At 38.7% G+C, this 27,887-nt stretch overlaps 1 protein-coding gene and 1 pseudogene across 4 annotated transcripts; one reads left to right on the top strand and one right to left on the bottom strand.

Annotated features, from left to right (window-relative positions):
* Positions 1–1,635: 1,635 nt before the first annotated feature.
* ATPAF1 (ATP synthase mitochondrial F1 complex assembly factor 1) lies at positions 1,636–27,887 on the bottom strand. Of its 4 annotated transcripts, XM_025052019.1 has the most exons (11): positions 27,500–27,633; positions 26,784–26,860; positions 24,853–25,034; positions 23,970–24,078; positions 20,895–20,945; positions 20,227–20,289; positions 17,346–17,396; positions 16,083–16,130; positions 12,446–12,541; positions 10,470–10,577; positions 1,636–4,481 (listed from the first exon to the last, which is right to left on the bottom strand). In XM_025052019.1, the coding sequence occupies exons 5-11, from the start codon at positions 20,919–20,921 to the stop codon at positions 4,287–4,289; spliced, it is 588 nt and encodes a 195-aa protein (XP_024907787.1). In that variant the 5' UTR covers positions 20,922–20,945; positions 23,970–24,078; positions 24,853–25,034; positions 26,784–26,860; positions 27,500–27,633; the 3' UTR covers positions 1,636–4,286. The 4 variants fall into 4 exon arrangements, with proteins under 4 accessions (XP_024907787.1, XP_015450731.1, XP_006919218.1 ...); XM_015595245.2 differs by lacking the exon at positions 24,853–25,034; XM_006919156.3 differs by lacking the exons at positions 24,853–25,034; positions 26,784–26,860 and having other exon boundaries at positions 27,500–27,887.
* On the top strand, positions 18,299–18,417 carry LOC112485894 (annotated as a pseudogene).

Consider the following 27,887-nt stretch of genomic DNA (forward strand, 5'->3'; position numbering starts at 1 on the left):
AGGGATAAAAATGCTGCCACCAACTTGCTACATTAGAATTGCCAGGACCAAAGTGCTCCATACAGCATAAAACAGAGCACAAAAACGTCCTTTTTAATTAGAAAACAATGTGTTTTGAAATAAAATTTGGAGTCAGAAATGTATAATGAGTGCATTTTGTTCTTTAGTTGACAGCATTTGGAAAATTGACACCATGTGTTTCTCAGAGCAAGGGCTGGTTTAGGAGCCACCTGTGACTTCTTAAGGACCTGAGCTGGCTGCTGGAGCTGGGATTAGGGGTAATTGAGAGGCTGCCCTCTTTTTTGAGCTGGAGGTCGGGGAAGACAGTAGGCAAAAGGAGAGCAGTAGCACATCATCAACCAGCAGTTTTCTGCCGACCTCACAGGGTTGTCGGGAGTATTGAAATAATGCATGTAAAGGCCTTAGCGCAGTGCCCGGTACATGGTAAGCCCCAGTAATAAATGTTAGAGGTTATTGTTAACAGGTATATGTTGTGAGGCCAGCTCTGAACTCACAGGACCTCCTTGCATGGAACACATATTGAGACTTTAATACTTTCTACCTGTTACTCCCTATGAAGCCCTAAGTGCTTCACAAGGGTACCTAGGTCTGGCAAGATTTGCATCCCCTATAGTACCCAGCAGTGTTCTTTAACCCTTCTTGCTCCTCTTCTGAGATGGCACTGGTCAGTTTGTCTCATATTGTAATTATTCATGTCAGTGTCTCACTTGCTGAACTGTGAGCTTCTCAAGGGCAAGGACTGAACATTTAAATCCGGGCCCAGAAACAAGCATGCTGAGCTTGGCCCTGCTTCAAGCCCTCAGTACTTAGTGTTCTCTTGTAATTTTCCTACACTCAAGTATCAGCTGTCACCTCTGTAGAGATAGCTCTCCTGACCATTAAGTTATTGCCTCCACTTACCATTCTATCACATTTTTAAAAATTTTCATAGCACTACTGGCATTTGAAATCATCTTACTGGTTTATTCATTTGTCTTCTCCACAAGCATATAAGCTCCATCAGAATAGGGGCCTTATTTGTCCTGTTCATTGCTGTATTCTCTGGTTTTCTATCACTGTGCTTAGCATATAATAGGTGCCCAATGAATATTAATGAATGATGAATCAGTGCTAAATCAAGTGATTGAGGAAGTGGGCATTTGTACCTCTTCTCCAAGACTGAACAAAAGGTCAGTATTGCAGAGACTGCAAAAAACAGAACGTGTGGCTCCTGCTCCTAAACTGGTTAAAGAAGCTGCATAAGCATTCTGAGAACAAGACAAGGCAAACTATGACCAGGTACTAGATATGAGGCACAGACTCAGAGGCCAGAGAGACAAAGTCAGTGGCTAGAACAAAGCTTGAGAGCAAGGATCGCCCAATCATCCATCCCACTCATCTTCCTTTGTCAGCACCTAACATGGTGGTGGCAGAGTAGGTGCTCTGTGAGCGACTACTGAATTACACTGAGCAGACAGCCCACCAAGCTAACGCCAGCAGATTGGTGAGATAGAGACTCTGTGTTTAACTTGATATCTTGGTTTACAAATATTCCTACTCAGTAAGTTCTTGATCTGTGTGTGTTAAGAGATTCTCTTAAATTCAGAGTATTTAAATATAGGCATACACACAAGATAATGTTTTGGCTGAAATCCACATCGTTTATTTATTCAACAAACAACTGAGTATCTTCTATGTTTCAGTATCTTCTATGTTTCATCGTTTATTTATTCAACAAACAACTGAGTATCTTCTATGTTTCAGGCCATGTCCTTGGCACTGGGAATGGAGATAAACCCTGGCCCTCAAGGAGCTCACAGTCTAGTAGGGAATAAATAAATACAATGTAGAGTATGCAAAGGGGACCACTAGGGGAGGCAAAGGGCAGAGCAGTCCAATTCTATGGTTAATGTCCACAGGAAAGGGAAATCTGGCTAATGGATGTTTTTTGTGAAGAACACATAAGGCAATGGTTCTCAAAGTGTGGCTGGTGAATAACCTACATCTGAATTATCTGGAGCACATATTGAAATGCAGATTCCCAGCACTTTCTGCAAAGATTATGATTCAGCAAGTTGAGGTTTGGGACTTGGGAATCTGCATTTTGATTCTACTGCAACTTAAAGTTTGAGAACTTGTAAGATAAAGTTTGCTCTTTCAACTGGAATAAAGAACGATCTGTACATCTGTAATGGTAATTTGTGTTGGTGAGAGGCAGGGGAAGTAGAGAAGAAAGGAATTGGCATTATTAAGCTCTATTGTAGTCTATGTATGTTAATTTCTCACAATAATCCTATGAGGTAGATACTATTATCCCCATTTTACAGATGAAGTTTAATTTGTTCAATATTATAGAGCTAATGAATCACAACACTGACATCTGAACCCAGATTTATTTAACTCTAAAACCTTTCTACTTTTTAGAATACCATGGGGACAAATTTACTGATTCATGTTACAATTTTTCTTTTAGTTCTTTGCCAGATCTTGCTAGGTAAATATAAAGAATGGTGCTTTGATCATGTCTCACATGCAATGTAACTGTCCATGAATACATCCTTCTTTGGCAAGTGGGGATTCAGGGCAAAGCTGGTAGGAACGATAAAATGAGCAGCCATCTTTTCCTATCATTTTCTCACCTTCTGGTAGAGATGTTATGAAATGTACTTTGGCTAAGAACTGGATCCATCTTGGGGGAAAAGCAAACATAACTGGATACCCATGTAAGCAACTCCATCCGATGCTTAAGATTCCTGGGACTCAAAATATTCAGACTCAAGTTTCTCAAAAAATGAACTGTTAAAAACCAAAGGCAGGTACAGAATTTGCATTAGGAAACAGCTCAACTTTTAGAGAAGGTTAAACACTCTCTTTCTTTCTACACACAGACTCAGTAGTACAAAATAGACATAGCTCAGAAAATAATGGGAAGTTCATCTCATTTAAAGAGCTTGGAGACAGGCCCAACCCGTAATGAAGAAAACACACACAAACTGCAACTACTAATTACAGTCCCATTCACCATATTCAGTGTCATACAAGCAGATCTCAGGCAGGAGCAGCACACAAAGTGGAACATGTTAGAGCAAGAAAAGGCATCACAAAGGCAGCTGACAACAATAATGAGCAGGGGTGGGGTGGGTAAATATGGTACCTCAGGTTCAGAAGGCTGGTATGTAACCACCACCCTCTTTTGTCACTGAGCTTGGAGCCACAACAGTGACACTATCAAACAAATGTGACTTTTCCAGTGCTGGAGAGCTCCTTTCTTATTTTTGGTGTTTCAAGCAACTACTGAGTCCAAAGGAGAGTTTTGATCAAATCAGCCTATAGCACTGACACTACGAACAGCACACAGCTTAGATGTAACTGTTTAGTGTAACGAATATTATAAGCCAGACTTTATTTTATTGCTATATTTTCTCCATATCTAATCCGGGAACATTTTCTTCCACCTACTTTTTCATATAATACTGGCACGACTAAAGAATTATTTAAAAATATATATACATACATACAAAAACATGCATATCTAAATTGATCCTCTCCTTACAAAAAAAGTTGATTTATTTACACTGCAATGATTCACTCCCTCCAAATACACAGCTTCTAAAAGGCAGAGTTAGAAGAGAGGTGCCACGAACAATTTTAAAATATGTGGGCACTGTACCTGTGGGTTTAACTATACCCGAAATCTACTGATAGTTCAAACCAGCTACACTAAAGGCAACTCTGGGGGGCATCTAGATGGAGTCTTAACCCTGACTGCAATATTTGGTTGTTGTAGAGTCTAATCAAGATATTTGGGTTATGTCTTTGGCCAGCCAACTGGCACAGGGGAAGGGTATGTAAAGCCCAAATCTAACTATAGCAGGTCTTCAACCTTATTATCCTGTCACAAATTTATAAAGATGAGGAACTAATCATTTGGGAGCTGTGTGGTCAAATTGGCCAGAATGCAAATGCACTTTTAACAAACCATTACATTGTGTAAAATCAAGTCAACCCTCCTGGGGATCCTTGGCTATCTCTGGTTATGATCTCAAACACTTAAAAAGGAAACCTCAAGTATGCTAAGAGATAATAATTAGAATGTTTGGGTACCTTCGTTCCTGAATATCAAGTAATAGGGCTCACCTCCATGATTACCTCTTGTATAAGCACACAGGGTAACTCATGAGGGGCTGCTCATTACAGATGTTGCCCTCCTGAGAGTTTAAGGGAGTGAGTGAGCTCTAGATGATCCAGGGTTGATTAGGCTCTATAAAGAGCCAACCCTTATAGCTCTAAGTCTTATCATGTTTCTGGGCACATTTCAGTTCCACTCCAAGTCCACTTTGTTCCAATTCGGCGATGACAGACATATATTTGAACTCATTTGGTCTGAAGTTAAAGGTCTCCACTAACTCATAAGTCTCCTTCCGATCAGTGGCATAGAAGAGCTGAACTTGGTTGGCAATGCACTGTGCCTCAGCAACGCTCTGTAAGGTAAAAAGAACAGTGAGGTCCCTCCTTACAGAGGGCCACAAAGCTCTGTGTCTAGTCCTGTGGCAGGTAGGGGCTCTTACCCAGGAGTCACTGCTTAGAAAGCTTCTCTGACTCCCAGAACTCCCAAGTCTTAGTTAGGTGCCTCTTCTGTGTACCCAAATTGCCCCATGCTTACCTCTATCACAGTATTTATGATATTGTTTTGTATTTATCCTTTTTCCCATTTTTCTTTTTTGTCTTTCTTCCCTAGTATGAATTCCTCAAAGTATGTGCTTGTTTTACATCCCTGCACAGTGACATTTGGTGAATGTTTGCTGAAAATTAATGCATATGCTCAAAATTTCCCTCTTTATTCAGTTCCTTTATAACCATTAAGCATATTTCAGGACGGGGTGGTGTGGAGAGCAATAGTTACCCAGCTTTACGTTCTTAACTAACCAGATATAGTCGAATAAAACCTGTTCCTGATACCACCTTGGTTCGAAAACTAGTGCCAAAGCCAGCTGTGATAGTTTTTTAATTTGTCCACAAATTCTATGGCACTCCTCCCTTTGATGGAGGCTAGTTTCCCTTTCCTTGAGTGTAGGCTGTACCTACCGACTTGCTTTAACAAATGGAGTAGGTGGAATGATGGAGAATGACTTTTGCTATAAAGTCAGAAAAGACATTGTAGCTCTTGTCTTGCTATCTTGATGGAATCTCTTCTCTCAGAAAGTCAGTTGCCATGTCATGAGGACATTCAAGTAGCCCTACAGAGAAGCCGCTGTGGCAAGGAAATGAGGCCTCCTACCAACAGCCATGTGAGTAGGGTCAGAGATGGATCCTCCAGTCCAATTAACCTTCAGATGGCTGTAGTCCTAACCAATGTCTTGACAGCAACTTTATGAGACTGAGCCAGAACCACCTAGCTATGCTGCTCCTGAATTCCTGACCCACAAAAACTATGAGGTAATAAATGTTTGTTGCTTTAAGCTACTAAGTTTTGGAGTAATTTGCTATGCAGCCATTTATAATCCACCAGCAGAGCCCCAGGGAAGAGAAGGGGCCACCTTCTCTAAAGCTCAGAAGTTGGGAAATGGTGACTAGACCACTCTATGTAACAGAGGTGAAGTCAGGACATAGGCTACACTCTTGAAACCTTACAAAAGACTTACTTCAAAGAACTCTTTTTTGCTTCCTATACATTCCTCAGTTCTAGTCAGAGGCACTTATTCACCATCACTGTGTTCATATGGTCAAAACTCAACCCTAAAAGATAATGGAAAATTCCCACTAAAACTGACTGTCAAAAGTGTGCTATGTCTAGCTACAGAATGATGAAGACGGGTTTATAAATACCCTGGGCCGCTTTATCTCTGTTCCCTCCTGTGGGGCTTTCAGGTCATTTTCTCACAAGCAGGCACTAATCTCTGAGACTAGATCTTCAATCAAAAGCCTTTTTCCAAAATGCTAGCTATTTCAAATTAATAGAATTTCAGAGCTGGAAGGGACCTCAGAGATCACTCAGTTCTCATTTAATAAGCCAGGAAATCAAAGCAGATGAAGTCTAGGGATGGGCCCAAGGTCATGTGGCTAGCAAGTGGCAGAGCCAGGACCAGACCTCTGTACTCCCAGGCTAGTACTCCTGATACTGTTTTTTTTTTTTGGCAGGGGTGGGGGTGGTGGTGGAGATAATTAAGATCGATCAAGGTCAATAACTTTGTTAATTTTACCTTTCTTATATTTAAACCTGCCTCAAGAGCAAACCATTTCTAAAGCAAGTGCATTGTTATAATCTGATGCAGATATCACCATTCTCTGAGGCCCTGAACTGTAGGGCCTCTGACAATCAACTTTTATTTGAGGCTTAGGATGGTGGAGGTGGGGTAATCTCAGCTGGGTTCACTTTAGAATAATACTATTTCAACTGAAGAGTCCTAGGGGCTCTGTGGGGGTAACCCCGGTCTCTTCATTTTTGTTTCAGCTGTTATAGCCTGGGGTTATATATAATAAGATTGTTTGGATGAAAGATTCCTCCCATTAGTTTGAAGACCACTAGTATGGTGGGTAGGGAGATAAGGCACTGGGAGCTATGTGCATCTATCTCTCAACGAGGGTTATGGAAAGTACCCCTCTTCTTATTTACTCCCTACCTTTTGTTCTCTTAACTCTCAACGTGAAGCAGTAGTCTCTTCCCTTTCCAAGACCAAAGAAGATAAACATATGAACTCCCTGTGTTGCTCAATAAAGAGATATATTAACAAACCTGATTGCTCCTTCTCTTTCAATCTTCATAGCTATGATCAATTTACCAAATCCTGCCCATTTTGTCCCCTACATATTTCTGGAGTCATTCTCTCTCCTCCATTCCTACTACCACTGCTCTTGTTCGGGTCTTTACAAACTTTTGCAGAGACTATTGCAACTGTCTTCTAAATGATCACACTGACCAGGCTAGAATTAAAAAGTATTTAGGAAATAAATAGGTTAATGGTCTTGAAATAACAACTATTTTTGTTCAAAACCCTAACTGTGCATAATATCCCAAGTTATTTTATGCCTCCTAGCATTTACTTATGTTACTTGCTTCATCTGGAACATTCTCCGCCCCCTCCCACCTTTCTTTAGCTGGCTAAACTCTGGCTCATCCTTGAACATTCAGTCTAGGTGTCATCCTAGGAAGTAAGTCTTCTTCCTCCTTCTGGGTCAGGGAGCCCTACCCCCAAGAACGCTGTGCATGTCTCTATCCTAGCACTTACTGCATTCCAGTGTAATCATGTATTGAAAGAGGCATGGAATGAGATAAGGCTTTTGAATATTCTACCATATTTCTGGCATTAAAATTAATTAGTTAAGAAACCTCTAGTTTCCATGTATTTCTATTCATATGCTTTATTGTATTTGGAAATACTATGCCTAAAGTACAAACTCATGCATGAGTATGCAGACCATATATTAATATTACAATTTTAGGTTTCCTATCTCTGAATCACATACCTCTACAATAACTTCTAATATGTCTAGTTCTCTATAGCAGCTCCTCGAATAATGTCACTTCATTCAATGTCAATTTGTTATAATGTTGAGAAGATGCTGTAGGAACTTAACTGTTGTTTAGATCAATTATCCTATGGTAAAACTGGTTTTGCTTTCTATTGTTTTGCTGCAGTCCCAAGAACCTATTGACAACGTTAAATGAGGATTTATTGTACTACACTGGAAATTCACAGTCAAGTGGACTTATACAAGGCAAATATATGTTGTCTGGTGTGCTACTGAATGTTATAAGGCCAGAAAGAAAATTTTAATGATGATGGGGACTGTGCAGCAGTTTGAGACTACCAGAGCAAGGTGGTAAAAATGCCAAAGCAGAAAGGGCTTCCTCTGATCACTAGAGTCCACTTTTAATATGGTTAAAGGCTGTGCTTTGCTGAAGACCAGAAAATAAAATACAATCTCTATGTCACTCACGCCTATGTCAAATCTTAAGCCAAGTCATTATCGGTAACTATATCCCCTCCAAATCTCAATTTGAAACACCCACACTTCGTCTACTATTTCCTATTTTTTAAGCTCACCCCCAACTTCAAAAATCCTTTAACTCCACCAGGACTCATAATTCTGTCTCTCACTTTCCTTATGTTTTCACTTCCCTCTTTATCCAGTTTGTATTCCATGGTCAATAATTATAATCATTCCTTTGCATTTACCTTTAACTCCTTGATTCCTATCTTACTTCGTTAAACCATGTGGCTAAACAATACCCTAGTTAAATCCAACCCTCATCCCTCTCTTTCTCTGCTTGTACCCGCACAGCCATTCTGTCTTCCATTTTCCTAGACCATGAGTTGGCATACACTTTCTGCAAAGTGATAGACAGTTAATATCTTAGGCTCTTTGTTGCAACTACTCAACTCTGTTGCAAAGCTAAAGCAGCCATAAGTAATACGTAAATAATAATCATGGCTGTGTTCCAATAAAACTTTACTTACAGGCATTGAAATTTGAATTTCATATACTTTTCACAGGTCACAAAATATTATTCTTCTTTGTTTTTTTTTCCCCTGATAATTTAAAGATATAGGACACATCTTAACTCATGGGTCTTCTAAAAGCAGACAGTGGATTAGATTTGGCCCACAGGCTGTAGTTTGCTGACTCCTGTCCTAGACAACAATTTCACACTTTCTTTTTTCCACTCAAATGTCCAACACCTATTCTCTCATCCTCACTCTCAGCTAAGAACCTTACTTTTCTCTAAGCAATCTGGAGAGAACTACTATAGGTTACTACCGCCTCTATCCATTTAACTCTGTGCCATGATATCCTGGCTTTTCTATTGTTATATTTCTGGCAAAGATCAACCCCTCATTTCCGGACTACCCACCCCAAAATATCACTTCAACAATTCTCTTCTTTCTCCACATTATCATTTCCCTTTCTACTAGATCTTCCATCTGCATACAAATATGTTATTTCTTCCATATTTAAAACAAAAAAGTCTTTTTCCCACTTTTTCCCCTCTAATGCCTCATTTTCTTCTTTGCTTCACACAAACACCCCCTGAAAGATCTGTTTCTGCTTACTCTTTCTAATTTCTCTTCCCATCCTCTCTTAAATGCATTCTAATCATGCTTTTATCCTACCACTCCTTTGAAACTTCCCTTATAAAGGTCCTCCATGACTTCCATGTTGTGAAATGTAGTAAATTCTCAGTCCTCATTTCATTTTCCCTACCAGCAAGTGAGATTTATTCCTTGAAACATTTTATCTTAGCTCCCAGCGCATTCTACCATCTTAGTTTTCCTCCTGACTTGTTCCTTTTAAGTCTTTGCTGATGCTTCCTCATTTCTGCAGGGTTTAGTTCTTAGACCTCTTCTCTTTTTTTTTATCTTCATTTACTTCCTCAGTGTTTTCACTCAGTCTCATGGCTTTAAATAACAATCTGTATGCTGACAACTGCCATATTTATATCTCCAGCCTGGACTTCTCCTCTGAACTTCAGGCTCATTATATCTAACTGCCTATGACTTGGATATTTAACAGGCATTTCAGATTTAATGAGTCCACAACTGAGCTCCTAATCTTCCTTCCAAAACTTTTCTTCCTGCAATCTTATAAATCTCAGTTAACGACAACTCAATTTTTCTGGATAATATTCTAGGTACCTTCCAGTTGAGTGTGATGGGTAGAAGGAAGAATAGGGAAAATAGCACTCAACAGCTTCAGGAATAATAGACAGGGAAGTAGAGTCCCAACTATGTCCAAGACTTGGGACTTATTGCTACTGTGAGATACTAGCCAAGTATCATCACTTTTTCTTCTCTATATGCAGTTGGTAAGAGAGGAAAAATAAGTGGTTGTTGTAATAAAGAATCTCAAGAAAAAAATTGTCATGGAATTGGCCAGTCTCTTGAGGACAATCCTGAACTTAAACACTGCCAGATAAATGAGACCGAAATGACTAAAGAGTAGACAAACAGGGTGGTTGTATAGTAATATAAAACTGCTCCTGGCACTAGAGGGAACAAACACAATGGATATCACTACTTATGGGCATATGGTTGATGCTCTATCCCAGGGAATGGGAAAATGAGCAAAGGAAATCACTGTGTATGATACATTTGTATATGTGAACAGTGTGGAGGAAGATAAAAGATTGAGAAGTTTTCTAGACTGATCTCTTCCCATACTTGTTCAGTCTCTTACCTGAAAGCCCTAGGCCAGATGTGTTTTGGAGTCAGAATTTTTAGATTTTATAAAGGTAACAGGTGCAGACAGTGTTTACAGAGTGTTTGGACTTCAAAATTGTGAATAAGTGATTGAGGACTTGAAGTAACTTCAACTTGGAAGAGCTTGATTAAGACAAAATAATTGTCAACTTTGTGTAATAAACAAATACATGTAGGTCTCTGGAATTTTACCTCTCATGAACTTTGGCCAAAGAATAAATACCTTCAGGGCTACCAGGTAAATCCAAAGAGGTAAAAGTTGATACTTACAAGAAATGTGGAATCCATTTCTGCTGTCATCAGCACGATGCCCTTTTCTTCCTTAAGTTCAGGGTAGTGATATAAAATCAGCTGGCTGGCTGCAGCTTCCCCTCGGGTCTGTAAGGAGGAACACTTAATCAAGGCTCAGTAAGGTACCACCACAACAAAACTGCAATTTCAGAGCAATAGAGAGTCTAAAGGAAATTCTGGCCTTTATCAGCCCCTTGGGTGGCTAGTGAGTCGAAGGACTGGTATGTTGGGGAATAGATAGTCAGGCCTGCCAAGGCACAATGAAAGTGACATTTTGCACAGTGTTATTTGTGTCTTCAATTGAAAAAGGTTTGGCTCTTTTCCCAGAAAATGTTTACAGTAGGCAGTGAATCCTTCATCATGGTCATATATTTAAAAACAAAACAGCACAAGCAGCTACCAAATCAAGTTCTAAAGAAAGCAATATGCCTGTGTAATTGCCACATTTATGGACTAGCGCATTTCACAGCTGAAATCTACTCCCCTTGGCTGGCTCTGAAGACTTAGTTCTTTTAAGCTGTAGCAAACAGCTGGAGAGTTTGTACTTGCGCCAGATTCGTAATGTGCAGTTTTAAAATAAAATCTGGGTGGGAAGTAGGGGTAAAAGAAGAGTAAGAACATCATTATTTCATGAAGAATGAACAGGGCAGTGGTTATTAGACCTCAACCCAGACTAGGAAGACAGGCTGGGTTCAAAGCTAATGCCTTCATATAGTATAGGCGGAAACAACTATACATTCAAAAAAGATCTCTGGGTTTCATCTCTAAAATTTCAGCAAGAGTCCTTTTGATTATTAATACCTAAGTATTGCTAGGGTATTCTTTTTTTAAAAAAATTATTTAAATTAGTTTCAAGTATATAGTACATTGGTTAGATATCCATATAGTTCATAAAATGATCCCCCCAATTGCTCCCTTCCTCCCCTTGCCCTCCACCTAGCCATCATATTAATGCTAATTGCATTCTGCTAGGGCATTCTTAAGAGTTCAGCCGCTCAGTTCTATGATTCTACTATAATGATCATTTTGATCATAATTATGTTTCTGGATCTTTTTCTTATACTTGAACATGAGCTTCATGAGGGCCAGAACTTTGTCTCAGGTATCTAGGTCTTAGCATAGTTTCCAACACAATAGCATAATGATTAAGATCATACACTTTGGAGTCAATAACTTGGAGTCAATCAAACCCAGCTCTACCACATACTAGCAGTATGAACTAACTTCTCGGAGCCTACTTTCTTCTCTGTAAATAGAAATAATAACAGTAACTATCTCATGGGATATTTGTATATGCCAAATAAATGATTGTTAGATGAATTATAAAATAACAAAGTGAAAGCTGCCCCTTCATTCTATGTTGTATTCCTTTTACCCCAACTTCAAAGCCATTATTATGCATGATTGGTTTTTTTGCCAGATCTGGCCTCCAAATATAGAATGTCAATCCTAGTTATGGTCTGATGTAAAATACTTTTATTTTAAAAGCTTCAAATGCTTTGGATCAAACATCTTACTCTAATAGTTGGGAAAAACAAAGAAAAAGGAATGAGGGAAGTAAACAAAACAACATCTATAGAATGGAAACTATGCATCTAACACCTTGAAAAGTGCTAATTTGACTAATAAAATGCACATAAGACATGGAGCCTACCTTAAAGTTAAAAAAGGTAACCATTATAATTCACTCATGTTTGTTAAGTGAGGAGCATGCAGTAAATGTTATAGAGGTCTCAGTAGGCATAGAACATGTTTTGGAGTCTTTTCCAATTTTTAGGACTTGAATGGGGCTTAGAAAGCTAGCCCAACATACCAAGGATGACAATTCATCAATGCCACAGCAAGTACTGCTGGAAGTTAGTAGATAATGCTGTATTTTCAAGCCTAATCAAGGGCTCATAGTCCCATAAAAGGGTAGGCCTCTTTTCTCTAGGGGATGAGCACAAGCCACCTACCTGAATATTTATAAGTGCAGTGAAGTGGAGTTCAGTACTTGACCACTGTCCTACGAAGAACTCATAGCCTTCCCTTCTTGGTAGCGCACATAGAAACTGTGGAAAACAAATATACAAGGAAGTAGATGAATAAATAAAATCATTTGCTCTATGTCCAACCACCTGTATCATTCACTCCATTTCTTCAATATTTGGTTTAAAACACTTTTTTAAATTATGAAATTCATACATGATAACATAATAAACACACATATACTTCCCGACCCACCCAAGAAAGAAAACATTAAATATCCAATTAAATATCCAATTAGAAGCTCTTTCTGTAATCCATTCCAGTCCTATCCGAGTAACATCTATTCTGCATTTACAGTCTGTCATTCCCTTTCAGGTTTTCATACTTTTAGTGTGTATGTATATATCCACAGATAAGAAACAGTACCGCCGGTATGTTTAAAATGTAAATCTTATCAAACTGTATGTATACTTTTGCAACTTGCTTTTTTCACTTCACACTATACTTCTGAGATTTATTGATGTTGATAAATATAAACTCTAATTCATTAATTTTCAGTTATACAAAATTCTCTATATAAATTTACCACAATTTATCCTTCTATTGATGAATATCTGGGTGTTTTTCAGTTTCTACACTTTCTAAAGCTGCTGAATTACCTTTTGTTCAAATTACTGTAATCAGTTCATACTCTATCATCTATGGCTGACTTCAGGGCTCTAAACACCAAGAAATAGTTTTATGCTAGAGATATTTAGAACTGAGGATAAGTGGTGAAAAGAATGAAGCCAGAACACAACAAATTATAATCAGTCCAATACACATTAGTCATGGAATCGTCTCCTTATTGCCAACCACTCAGGCTTAGTTTTATTATTAGATAAGAGAACCTCAGCGCCTATCTCATAGCTGGCCCCTCCCTTGTTAGGGGAAAATATTCTTTTTAGAGCTTTATTGAGGTATACTTGAAGTACAATGTTACACATATTTAAAGTGTACAACTAGATGAGTTTTGATATACGTATACTGCGAAACCATTACCACAATCAACATAATGAACATCTTCTCCAAAGGTTTCTCTGAAAAGTGTCTTTTGTAATTTATACCTCACTCTCCCCAACTGTCCCTAAGCAACCACTGATTTGGTTTCTGTCACTATTGGTCAGCCTGCATTTTCTAGAATTTTGTATGAATGGAACCACCGAATCTGTACTTCTTCTTGGTTTAGAATCTTTCACTTAGCACGTTTTGTGATCTATCTGTGCTGTTGCATATATCAATAGTTTTATATCATTCCTTCTTAGTGTTATTATTCCATTGTGTATATATACACACACCATGATTTTTTAATTCATTCACCTGTGATAGATTTGGATATTTTCAGTATTTGGTCATTACGAATAAAGCTGCTATAATTATTTGTGTACAAGTTGTATGGACATATGTTTTCAGTTTTTGTGGGAAAATATCTAAGATAGAATGGCTCAGTAGTATGGCAGGTACATGCCTAACTTTTAAAGAAACTGTCAGATTGTTTTCTAAAGTGGTCATACCATTCTACATTCTTACCAGAGTTCTTGTTGCTCCATATCCTTACCAACACTTGGTATGATCTTCTTAATTTCAGTCTTGCTAGTGGTATCTTACTGTGGTTTTAATTTGCATTGCCATTATGACTAATGATGCCAAGCATTTTTTGAGGTACTTATGTGCCATTCTACTCAGTATAATGGTGAAGTGACTTATCCATATCTTTTGCCATTTTTTAAATTGGGTTGCCTGTCCTCTTATTTTAAGTTGTAAGAGTTTTTAATATATTGTAGATACAAGACATTTGTCAATATATGTCTTGCAAATACTTTCTCCCAGTCTGTGGCTTATCTTTTTATTTTCATAACAATGTCTTTTGAAAAGTAAAAAATTTTAATTTTTTATACATATTACATAAAAGTTAACATTTTAACTATTTTTAAGTATACAATTCAGTGGCATTAAATATTCACAATGTTGTGAAACCATCACCACATTCATCATCAAAACTTTTTCATCATCCCAAAATGAAACTCCAGTTCATTAAACAATAACTTCCTATCCTTTTCCCCTTAGTCCCCGGCAACAACCATTCTACTTTCTGTCTATAAATTTGACTGCACTAAATACTTCATATATATGTGAATGGCTTATTTCACTTAGTATAATGTCTTCGAGTTTCATCCGTGTTGTACCATGTGTCAGAATTTCCTTCCTTTTTAAGGCTGAATAATATTCTTTTATATATACACACATGCACACACATACACATCACATTTTGTTTATCCATTCATCATTTAATGGACATTTGGGTTGCTTCTACTTTTTGGCTATTGTGACTAATAGTGCTATGAACATGGGTACACAAATATAAAATTGTAATTCTGATAAAATCTAATTTACTGACTTTTTTCTTTTAATAGTTGGTACGTTTTATGATGTACTTAAAAAATCTTTGCTAAATCCAAGACCACTAAGATTTAATCTGAGCTGCTAAAACTAAAACCACTAAGATTCAATCTAAGATTGTTTTTACTAGAAGTTACATTTATATCTATGATCTATTTTGAGTTAATTTTTGGATATAGTATGAGACAAGAGTAGAGGTTCTTTTTTTTTTTTTTTTTTACATATGGATATCCATTTTTTGGCACCATTTGTTGAAAAGATTATCCTTTCCTCATTTAATTACCTTGGCACATTTGCCAAAAAGCAACTGACCACACATATGTTGGTCTACCTCTGGATTCTCTACTCTGTTCCACTGATCTATATGTCTATCTCTATGCCAATACCATATTGTCTTCATTAATGTAACTTTATAATAAGTCTTGAAATCAGGTAATGTAAGTCTTTGTTTTTTTTTCAAGTTGTTTTTTATCTTGGGTCCTTTGAATATACAAATTTTTAAAATCAGCTTGTCAATGTTTTTTAGAAAAGCCTATTGAGATTTTGATTGTAATTATATTCTATGGATTGGTTTGGGGAGAAATGACAATATGGAGTCATTTAATCCATGAACATGGTATATTTCTCCATTTACTTAGATATTTTTATTTTCTCTCAGCAATGTCTGAAACTTTTTTAGAGAACCCTTGAAATTATTACCAACAACAAGTCAGCTGGTCCACCTGATTAAATTCCCCTTCCCTTAGGTATTCTGGTAGTTCATTACTTCAGCAACAATCTCATAATTCCTTTTAGGCACAAATAAATAGAATAGTATGGCCAAAACTGAAAATTGCCAATAAAACAGACACTTAAAGGAGGTTGAAAATATTAAGGTCTAAGGTGTTGCATCTAACGTTCACTTATACAGACAGATTAAGGTCCAGATCAGAAAGGGTTGAGATGTATCTAAAAAGCCAGTGACTTATTGGGCCAAACTCACAGGATTTCATAAGGCTAAAAAAATCTCAGTTATCAGTACAATCAAAATATGAGCATCTTTGTTAAATAAACAGAGCACTATAACCTGAGATTGTTTGGAACATGAAGAGATTGGTTAATATTTGTAAATTTATTTTTTATATTTATTATATCCTTGTTTGGCAGTATTCATAAGTAATCCTTATATAGTCACCAGAAACTTACTGTTGGACAGGACTGAGCTCGGTTCCAGATCAAATCAAACTTCTCTTCCTGTAGGTTAGAAAAGAATAAAATTCACAAACAAGAAAACGTAAAAGGACAGAACCACATTTAAATTTACCAAAATGACTCTAGAACTAAAATATAACTAAAATGATCTCTTAAGTTCCAGCATTTACAAATCCCTCTTATGACAGAGAGGAAAAACCATATGTATGCTCTGCTGTTCAATGTCAGAATTGTGTGTGAAGAGTGTATACTCCAAATGTTCCAGACTCTCCATGGGACTCTGTCAAGTGTCAGAGACATCAAGTCACTAAGTCTGTCTGAGGGAAGGCTAAAAAGGCCTGTTTGAACAATGAGCCAGTGTTAGACATCTAAAATATCATGAAAAGTGCAGATTTTTTGGCTGTTGAACTTATGAAGGGCAAGGGTATATATGTATAAGAGGTAGAAAAAAAAATAGCAATACTCTCATGACAACCAGAAGACTGGCTTTATTTTTCTCTTTGTAAGTTTTCCTCCTTAATCTTATACATACACATCTAAGTTTAGTATATATTTATGTGCTTGATATAAACTTAACCTAAGATACTTCCTCTTCAGGGAAGATGAATTAAAAAAACTAGCCAATAACCCAGTACATCAAATGCTTTCTTATGGTAAAAGTCAGCAGAAGAACATTAAACCAGAGGAAGCCAGCAGTACCCCTTCCCAAATCACATATCTCAATGGTCAAGCAATGGCTAGTAACTATCTCCAAGACAGCAATTTCAAGAAGGTGGGAAGGAAAAAAAAAAAAAAACAAGAAAATACCACTTGCTAAGGGGAAATGCCAGAAAAAGACCAGGAGGAGGCTCTAAGTCAGCTCAGACACAGGTCACTTACAAACAAGCAGGGAAGAAAGCTATGCTAGAGGCCCTGTGTTAAATTCCAATGGCTTCGAAAACACCAAAAAGAAATAAAAGACTTGGAAATCGGAAGGTTGGAAATTACTCAGCAATGTGAACTTACAACATGCTCCCTTGTCAGAGACTTGACTCAAAGAGACATTTCTAAACCAGAAAGAGGGAAAACAAGAGCCATAAATATACCATATGGAGCTTCCAATCTTTAGTGCTCAGGGCATAATAAAAACCCTCAGAGCTATAAATGTAAGTTCTCAAGAGGCAATAAACATAGGAAAAGTAAAGGCGACTGCCTGCTAAGGGTAGAGACCTGACCTTCATGCTATAACACTCTCATTTTCCCCTCCAAACTACTTACAGGAATAACTGCATAGACTGTATCCTTTGCTGCAAAATACTGCTGCCAAATCTGTACAAAAAAAAGAGTATGTCTGTGACATGCTGGTAATCTTTTCCACCTGTGCCAAGAAATGGTGACAGCTTTCATTGCTCAGAGTAATATGCTATTTGATAACGGGGAGGAAAACCCAACATAATGCTTTTATTACTAGTACATGATTACAAAAAAGATTTAATATTGTCTACTCTTTTAGATGATTAAACTGCAACTCTTAGCAAATTCCTGTCAGAAAGATAGATTCTATGACTTTGTTAATCATTTCTCTCAAGATGTGCCTTGTATGTAATAGACAAGCTCTTTTTTTCATATCTTCTCTCTTCCCTCCCAAAACCCATACTCTCCAGCCAGCTGTGGGCCTTCTCAGAGAGCAGGACATCCGTCATTCAGAACCCAGGATCTGGAGTCAGGTGGACCTGGATGCAAATCCCAGCTGCAAGCATTTTCTGGCTATGCTACTTTGAGCAAATTACTGAAAAATCACTAAATAATATCAATATAACCGCGAATAAAATAGTGATAATATCAACCTCACAGGACTGTTGTGAAGACTGCTTGAAATAATGTAGGTTTGTGCTTAGCACAACAGAATTAATTACAATGCCAACCAGAGCCATGGTGCTCTGAGGGCAACAAAGAGGCCCTTAACCCAAGCTAGGAAATAAGTGCCAGAGGAGAGGACACTTGAGGTATATCTTGAAAAATGATCAGGAGTTAGCCAGGTGAACAGGGAGGCTGGGAAGACAGAAGAGACGCATTCTAAGCAGAGAATGACAGTATTAGCAAAGGCATATAAGTAGGAGAAGGTATCATAGCCAAAGTGACACAGAGTGAGCTAGTGTGGAGAATGGGGTCACCCTCCATAAGAGCTGCTCTGCTTTGTTAATAACATTCCTTTTTAAATGGAGGGCTCTGTGTACAGCCATGCCACCCTGAATGTGCCTGATCTCGTCTGATCTCAGAAGCTAAGCAGGGTCAGGCCTGGTTAGTACTTCAATGGGAGATCGCCTAGAAATACCAAGTGCTGTAAGCATTAAAAAGAAAAGAAAAAGGAGTGTAAAAAAAATGGGGGGCCCCAATGGAAGACACTAGTCAAAGTGTGATCTCACCAACAAAGAGCACAGGAGGACTATTACTTCCTAGGACTTGGACAAATCACCCTATCAATGCAGCCTAAGTTGTTTTGTTTTCTTTTTCTCATGTCAAAACATTATCTTCTCATTTTAAGAACAGCATATCCTGCTTATTTTTATTTAACTTATATTAATAGATAGTTCATGAAACAACATTGAAATATATGAGACTGTCAGATGTTTCCTAACATAGTTGACCTTGGTTACTCAAAATTGCTTTAATAAACACAAATTTGTATCTAAATTTATAGGTCTAAATGGTATGTGTCATATGCTCGGGACTCCTAGGCCTGGCTTCTCTCTCCCCACTTCTTCCCAAAGGCAGTTTGAGGTTTCCTTGAGACTTTGCATAAGCCTCTATTAACAGACATTAGAAACCCGTGCTGTTCTTATTTTTGTATCTGTCCTTCCACAAGGCTAAAACTCCTTGAGAGTAGATCTCTCATTTATTTCCATATCTGGCACAGAGTCTGGCAGTTAACAGGTATTTGATAAATTAAATGCCTGCTGAAAGGAACGATATAGTCCCCAAAGGAGAACCATTGCAAATGGCACAATTTCCAATAGGGAATATGATGCAGAGTCAGACATGGGTTTGAGTCACAGCTCTACCACTAATTAAGCTACTTAATCTCTTTATGTTATAGTTTCCTCAGTGGCAAATTGGGAATAATAGCACTTACTTTACAAAGTGGATGTAAGAATTTAATGAAATAGTTTATATGAAACACTAAGTACTGTACCGGACACATAGCATATTGCTTTTATTATTCTGATTCTCTCAATATAGTTAAAATACAATTCATGGAACTCTAAGGAATGGGAATAAATAGTTTATTATAGTCTACTTAGAGAAAAGAATAACAAACATGAAAATTTAAATAGCAATGCAAATCAGCATATACAGAATGACCAAACAGGCAGGCGAGATCAAGACTGCTTTGAAGGAAAGTGTCCAGGAAGCTTCCTGCAGAAGGTCTTATAATAATGGAGAGTCTGAATGTCGAGCAAAGGAATATGGGAAATCACTGAACATTTGTAAGCAGGTTACTAATGTAATACTTATTTTCATTCATTTATTTAAAAACACAAATATAACACTTTGTGCTAGGCACTGTTCTAAATGCTTTACAAATATTAACTAGTTTAATTCCCCAAATAACTATGAGGTAAGCACTATTATTATCTCCACTTAACAGATAAAGAAACTAAGGCCCAGACAGGTTAACTAACTTATCAAAGTCAGTCAGCTAATAAGTGACAGAACTAGGACTTAAAGCAGGCAGCTTGGTTCTAGAGTCTGTGTTCTTAACCAATAAATTATGCTTCTCCATTATGAAAGCTGAACTTTAAGAGGATCCAAGTGGTAAGGATATGAGAGGGGGAGTGGGAGATGAGAACAGGGAAACCTATTTAGAAAGGAAGTACAGTAATCCAGGTATTGAGTGCCGATGATTTTAAATAAGATGTGGGCAACAGGAATGAAAAAGAAAGGGGAAATGGGAGTTGATAGGACATACAGGAGTGAGACTGAGAAAGACAAGTTTTATTATGTCACTATTTTTCATGTAATTCATCACTTTTGCTATTTATGACCACCTTTCATTCTGGCTAGAAAGAGGTGTCAGGAAATGTATGCTCCTTTCTACTTTCAGATTTGGTTCACAGAGCACACATTTCAAATATGCCAATCCATTTTCTTTCATTACCTGTTTTATTTCTTCTGCAGTTTTGTCTTTTACCATCTCAATGTTAAAGATTGAACTGAGAGTCTGAAAGAGAAAATAAAAGGCAATAAACACCCACAATTAAAAAAATAAAACAGCTTAACTCTATTTGTAAGGCTTGTGGGAAGCAGTACATCAGGACAGTGAAGCAGATCTTCAATAAGTAGAAAACAAGTATGAAGAAACCTGCCTGCTCAGAGAAGTGAGCCCCCAAGCCCAAGCAGGTTTTCGCAGTTCTATTCCTGGGAGCATCTGTATGTACTTCATCCTCCCAATGACTACTGCAGCACTTTGCAAATAGTAAGAGGAGAAAGTTTGGTTGTTATCTTTAACTGCTAATATGCCGGGAGTGACCCCTTATTTGCAAATTAAATGACAGAGTAAATATGTTTTTATTTGATTTTTAAAAACTAATTCCCATAGAAAGGAAGAGTATCACTATATTTCCTTCATATTTCCTCTAGTATCCCCAGGACCCACACTATGCTAAGGGTTACATCAAGGACACAAAAATTCATAGAAATATTTCTCATCTCCACAGCTGGTAAGTCACAAAATCACTGAACCACAGTAAATATGTTCAAATTTGCAGCCTCTTGTTATTGATGTTACATGAGGCTTCAGACTTGGATATTTAATTAGAAACCTACCTTGTCCTTAGTGAATCCTCTGCTCATAGACTGTTTCCCCAAGGTCTCTGCCTGAAATACATGATAGACAGGATATTAGTCTATACTTTAGCCAGAAGAAAAAGACCACCAAGGTAGGTGAGGAGTCCAATATCTCATTTAATAATTTTGCACCTAAGAACTCACTTCTCTCCAATCTGTATAGTAACTGTACACGCTCTTCTAAGAGTTATTGTTTGTGAGAAAATTTTTCTTTGACTAAGCTTCTGAGATACAGAAATGAGAAAGGATTCCTTTGGTAGTAATCAGCATCTACTAATACTGAGAGTCCATTCTATATCTGTGACTACGGATATGAGGGACTCCTTCCCAGAACTGGGGCTGCTTGGATTTCCTGTGTTCTGTCCTCTGATCTGCTCCACAGTGAGCCATAGAGAAGGTAAGAAATGGAAAGATGTTATTTTCCAAGGCTGCTTCTGTGACAGCACTTTTGACAGCAGACATCCTCAGCAGACTATGGAGTTTTTTCCAATACTCGGTTTTAATATTCCATCAAGTTAGACTCCCCACCCAAAAGGCGCGAAACAACTGAAAGTGATTATTTTCTCTGCTAGGCCCCTACCTCTGATAAAGGCCACAGTCAGGAAATCCTATTTTGAGTTGTTTCTGACAGTGGGGATGGGCTGTTCTGAGACTTCCACTAAAGTTTCTTAGTTCAAGACTATGCCTTTCAGATGAAGGAGTACAACCTATACCTGGGATTCCGAAGCTGAAAAACATTTTCTGCATAAAACCCTGGCTTCATTACTCTGTGCTTTAATGAATCCAAACCTTTGATAAATGATGCCCATAGAACTCGTACCTACAAATTAGACAAAAGCCCAGTGTAGAAAAACCTATTGGATACACCCTGGTCTTTTTGGTCATACCCCTATACTGTGGCAGCACTTTAATGTAGTCTTTCCTTCATATGTAAACTGTCCAACAAAGAAAAAGTTGATTTCATTTTCATACCACTCACCTTCAGGTGTACTGTGAAAACAAAACAAACAAAACCCTCCATTTGCACAGCTGCTTTCACCTTTCAATCACCAAGCCTAGTGTATTCTTTTCCCACAATGTCCCTCCAATTCATTGTTCATTTCCATTTTAACTTAGAGAAATAAAAATTTAAGGGCCAAGTATAAGCTTATTGCATTTTATCTAAGACACCAGTGATCTTAAGCACCATTATTTTATGTATCAGAAAATGATGCCAATTAAACAATAACAAATATTTTCATTTCATATTATTTTTAAGACAATTTCAGAGATGTTAAAATGTGAAAAAAATGTAGACTTTAGAACCTGTGAAATAAGGTAATTAAAATGATAATTGAAACCACGGTAAATATTGAAATTTTCAGAAACGTACCTATATAACTTGAGAGAAAATTGTACATTGTGGAATCTCATAAGGGTCACCGATAACCATACTGCTCAGGGTTTGGAAGTTTTTATAATTACCAACACAATGCCCCTATACCAGTCAGCATTTGCTGCTTATGTATTCATGGTGATTCCACATATAGGTGGAGGCATCTGATGACTGCATTAGGTCTCAAAGCATAGTTGTGCTCAAGAACTTACATACTAACATATGTATTTTACTAAAAAATACTTTCATTTATATTATAGTTGAGAATTATATTGACACTGTCCCCCAATCCCCACCCCCATAAATTATGTGTGCAGGTCGGTTATATTGTCTACATTTCAGAGTAAAAAAAGAGAATTTAAAAACTTTTATTATAAAAAGAGGATGTTGCGTCTCCTGTGATAGGAACCCATGACTCAAAGTAAAGATAAGACTTTGGGAATAGAGTCATTAGCCACTAGCCTTCCTCTATCTAGCTAGATAAGAAAGACGGTAAGTAAATATTTACCTAAGTGTTGCCATAATTTAAATTCTACATTTTATTAAAAAGTTGAAATTCTAAGTCTATTTACGAAAAGGGGCAAGAGCTTTCCCATATAAATTTAAAGTTTATAACACAGTAATATTTCTAAGAGCTATTATTGACTTATGACCTTGATATTATGTTTAGTATAGGAAATTATATTTGTTAAAATATTTGTAGCAGGAAGTTGTTTGGTCACACAAAGTTGTAAACTATATTTGTCATAGGAGGTTGGATTTGCTCTCCAACCTTGTTAATGATTAACCCATTGACTACTGCTCTTATTCTAATTAACTCAACCAGTTATTAAAAGACTGAATGGATTCTCTTAAACATCAGGATACCCAAAGCAAAAAAAAAAAAAAAAAAAAAAAAAAATTCAAGATCAAAAAAGGTTATTCTCCAAGTAAAATAAACATCTCTCATTTTAAAACACAATGTAGAACCCAAATTTTCCCTTGAAACTCTCTTATTTCAGACATACAGCTCACACCTGGATTATTGCACATTCTCTCTGGTTTTGGCCTCTCTTACTCCAGTTTGTTCTATGCATCATCTTAGATTAGTATTTTTCAAGTCATAGGTTGTAAGATCAATTTACTGAATTGGCCAAAGTTTTTAAAGAGATAAAAAAAAATAATGAGTACATTACATATAGCAAAAGCATTGTCTTGTAAACATTTTGTTTCAGTTATAATCATATATTTGCGTACTGAATTACAATGTAAAATATATTTCTTACTGGGGGGGTCATGGTCAAAAAGTTTGAAAAGTACTGCATTAGATTAATTTTCCTATTCACAGCTTTCAACATGCTTTTCTCCAGCTTTGATTCTTATTTAAGGACAATAACAGCTATTAAGCACTTTTTTGCCCCCTGATCTCTACAGCCTTCTGCCATGTATGCCTTACCTTGATTGCTCAAATGTACCCCTAGGTGCAGTGACTACCTTTTCCATCCCTCTATATCTGCACCGTGACCACAGTAATTTACCAGTAAAAGCGGGATACCATTTATGGATGGGGACTGAGCTAAGTAGAGAGAGGCTATGTTCAGTTTATCTAGCTGACCCATCAATGAGCTTCTCCCAGGATTAGGGTTGGGAGTGGGGATACAGAGCACTGGTAAGCCAACACAAAAAGGGCCAGGTCTTACCTTCTGTTCCACACATTTGATGAAGTCACCTTGCCTGGAGTGCCCCACTGGCTGCTTCTGAAACTCAATGCGCTTCTCCAGTCGGGACTCAAAAGCAGCTGGGTCAGACCTGATCAAAGGTCAACCAAAAGTTAAACCACTTGGGCCATTTCACATTTGGAAAGAACAAAGCATCATGCTCCACTTTCAAAGAGAGGTTATTCAGAGGCTGAAGGATTTGCCCTCAGTTATGCCTGAGCACAGGCCTACGAATCAAGAAAGTAGAAAAATAAATCTGTTATTCAACTATTGTTAATCCTCAAGAGGCCTATGTAACATTTTTTTGCTGCAGGATATTCCTAAGGATATCCACATAGAGCTTGGTCTCTCAGGTACTTACACTCTGGGTACTGGAGTTCAAATCCTCAGGATGGGAAGGGGACTTTGAGCCATATTGCTGTTACTTCCTCAGGCAAGAATCCAGTAGCATACCTACTAGGTGTTTTACTTGGATATGTCTAGTTCTTGAACATCTTCTCCCCCACCAACTCCCAGGTTAAACATCTGTTTATTTAGAAGCAGGTAACTCAAGAGGTTTCAGGTAGCCTATCTGCAGGAGAAAACTTAGCACCTGAGTATCTCTCTGACTCTCTTCCAAAGAACCTGCTTCTGCACATGGAACATTAGAACTTGTCGTTTATGTCAAAATGGGGTTATTCTTCAGGTCTGAAGTTCAGGTTGGGGTTGCCGTCCTTGTTAAGAATTCTTTAGGCTGTGTAGCAGATGATGTGATATTTGGCTCTGTATACTTTGGAGAAGACATTATACAGGGACTCCAGCTCTTTGGCCATGAGATCTGTAGTGTCATGGGTGATACCTGCAAGATCCAAAGAATCTTGCTCACCTCTCTGATGGAGTCCTGAGGACCTTCTATTAAACTCCTTTCCAGAGGTGACATCGAAAACCACTCCCTTCACTGCCATGTACATGAGTGTATCTTCTTTCCTTCCATAGTGGGCCAGCTCCTTGGTGCAAAGTTGCTTCAGGGATCCTTCCCAGTGGGATGTGGCAACTGTTCTGCGAGGACTACAAGTGCCAGGACAAGAGTCAGTGTTGCTGGTTTCCACAGACATACCTGAGCCTCCATGGTGAGTGGAGAGAATGAGGGATGGCTTAGGCAGTGGGATCTGTACATTCCTGCCTTGGACATCTTTTATTATTAAAACGTTCTGAGCCTAAATCTATTTCTCTGTATCTTTTGCCCCCAGGAACAAGAGAAAATGTCTAATTCCTTTTATATGAATATTTGAAAATCACTATTATGTCATCCCCTAAATTTCTCTTCTCTTGGTTAAATTTCTTTATTTTCCTGGGCACCTTTTCATATATATGACTTATGAATCTTTTCTCACTGTGGATCTGCTCTCTGGAAAACCTCCAGTTGGTCCACATCCTAGATACAGTTGGCCTGGAGCTAGATCAAATCTTCCCAATTCACCAATGCAGAGTGTGATGCAAAAATCCAGATTCTGGGTTGGGGTGGAGTCAGCAGGGCACACAGCCTTGTCCTGCTGTTGGCTAACACCAAACCTGTGGCTGGTGCTTCCAGAGCCCAGGTTTTAGTGAATATGCCCCAGCACTAACCAATCAGGACTGTAATTCCTTTTAAAATATCTCATGATATCCTACCTGTTTGGTTTTGGGCCTTAAGGCCGGGCCCTCTCTTGCCTCTTCCCTTAACTTGGCCCAGGTTCTACTGATCCTTTTTTGATCCTACTTTCTTATTTTCCTTTTTATCTGCCTCAACCTCAGCTCTTCCTTTTGGATCCACCCAGCTTTCTATCTCCCATCTCTCACCTCCCCAACTTGTCTCACTCAGACGCTTCTAGGATTTACCCTTTCCCTCTCATTTTCATTCATCCAACAAATTTTACTTGTTGTCTCCTGCCTGTTGCTTACCTTGCTGGGCTCTGGGGATACAAAAATAAATAAGACAGAGTTCCTGCCTCAAGGAACTTACTATCTAGTGTGAGAGAAAGACATGTAAATAAGTAAAGTGCTAAAGGTGTTATGATGAAAATTTGCCTCAAATGGTGAGGTAGTTTAATGCCTCTGTACCTTTGCTGCTGCTGCTCCCCTTACTTGGAACATCCTCCCCAACCACATTCCTGTATCCCTTTGTGCTAGACCATAGTGCTTAAAGGAAATTTTGGTAATAAAACTAGAGACAAGGCTCACAGAATGAGAGCCTTCTGTGGAACACTAAGGAATATGGACACTGTCCAGAAGTCAGTGGAAAGCTCACTCTTCAGGAGATAGCAGTACATGTAAATGTTGATGGTAATAATCTAGTAGGGAAGGAGAGTAGAACCAGTCATTAACTAGTGCATGAGTGAGAACGAAGGGGAGCTGTGAAGTATTCAGTGTATGAACAGACAGCTCTTCTGAGATGCCTGTTTGTAAAAAGAAACAATGAAAAAAGGCTGAAAGGGAATGTAGGTCAAAGAAAGGTTATTAAGATGACAAATATATGAGTATATTTGATGCTGTTAGAAGGACAGCAAAAATATTCATTTATTTATTCCACCATTCTTTCAAAAAGAGAAGAAAGTAACAGTGAGATAGAGGGGAGGAAGGAGCCAAGACTGAAAGTGGGGGAGACTAGTTAGAGGATGACAGCAAGAGTTTAGGTGAAGATGATGGAGTAAACTAAGGCTGTGGAAACAGATGAGACAGAACTCAAAGAAGTTACAGGACTCAGTCTTTGGTTTCCTTTCATAAGACAACTGCCTGCCCACCCTGCCAAATTCTCTCCCAAGCCCCTGTAATTTTCACCTTTGATCTCCTTCAGCTCTTTCCACTTGAACTCTTCAGACCCACCTCAACCTCCTCTAATCTCCAGGTCCTTTCATCTGGAAGCAGAAGGGTAGTGTTAGGAACCTGGATTCCAAGTCAGGTGAATCCCAGCCAGCTGTGTAACCTTGGGTTGATTTCTTAATCTGATCTTCAATTTTCTCATCTTAATGAGTGTTCGATTGATGATCTAACTGTAAAACTACTGGTCTTTGATGCTCTGCTCCCACCTCCAATCTTCTTTCCTTGCAGTCAAGACTCTAGCTAGGAGCTTGGGGACACCAGTTCTAGGCCAGCTGACTCAATATGTGACCTTCAGTAAGTCAAGGCCCTTCTCTGGAAAGCTCCATTTTCCCATTTCTTTAGTGAGGATGGGTGTCTTAGAGCTTCCTGCTTCATAAAGACTGTCATCATGAGTCTACCTCAGCATTTTGAGAATTAGAGCCCCAAGACAACAGACAACTGGGAAAAGAGCCAGGACTTTATAGAATCTCTTAGCTCTGACACTAGTTGTGTGGACATTAGGCAACTGACTTGGCCTCTCTGAACCTATATATATGATCTGTAGAGTAGGGGCGGTAATAACGCCACCCACTTCCCTGGCCTGTTGGAAGCACTGAAAACGCCAGTCACATCGAAAACGTAGGCCGCGCGCTGCCCCTCTTCCCTGCCCACCGCCAGCCCGCCGGGGCCCGCACCTGCGCAGCTGCTGGATCTTGTCGCGATAGCGGTCGTAGAAGGGGTTGGCCTCGAGCTCGGTCCCGACCCTGTTGTCGTCGGTACCCCCAGCAGGCCGGCCCGAGTCGCAGCGCACCGGGAACACGCGCAGCTGAGCGGGTGACACGAGCCCCAGGCCCGGGACGCGGCTGCGCACTGCGCACAGGCCCCGATAGAGGCCGGCCACCTGCATGACGGCCGGACCTGTGCCACCCGCGGCTGCCACCACGGCAGCCATAACCGCCCCCGCCTCCTCCTCGTCCTCGGGTGTGTTGGCCTCGGCCCGCGGCCCGCGCGCCCGCTCCATCACGCTCCGGGTCTGCCGCGCCCGCGTTCCGACGCGGAGGTTCCGCGCGCCCAAAGTTCCGG

This window comes from Pteropus alecto, unplaced genomic scaffold (assembly GCF_000325575.1).
Source record: "Pteropus alecto unplaced genomic scaffold, ASM32557v1 scaffold25, whole genome shotgun sequence".
NCBI lineage: Eukaryota > Metazoa > Chordata > Mammalia > Chiroptera > Pteropodidae > Pteropus > Pteropus alecto.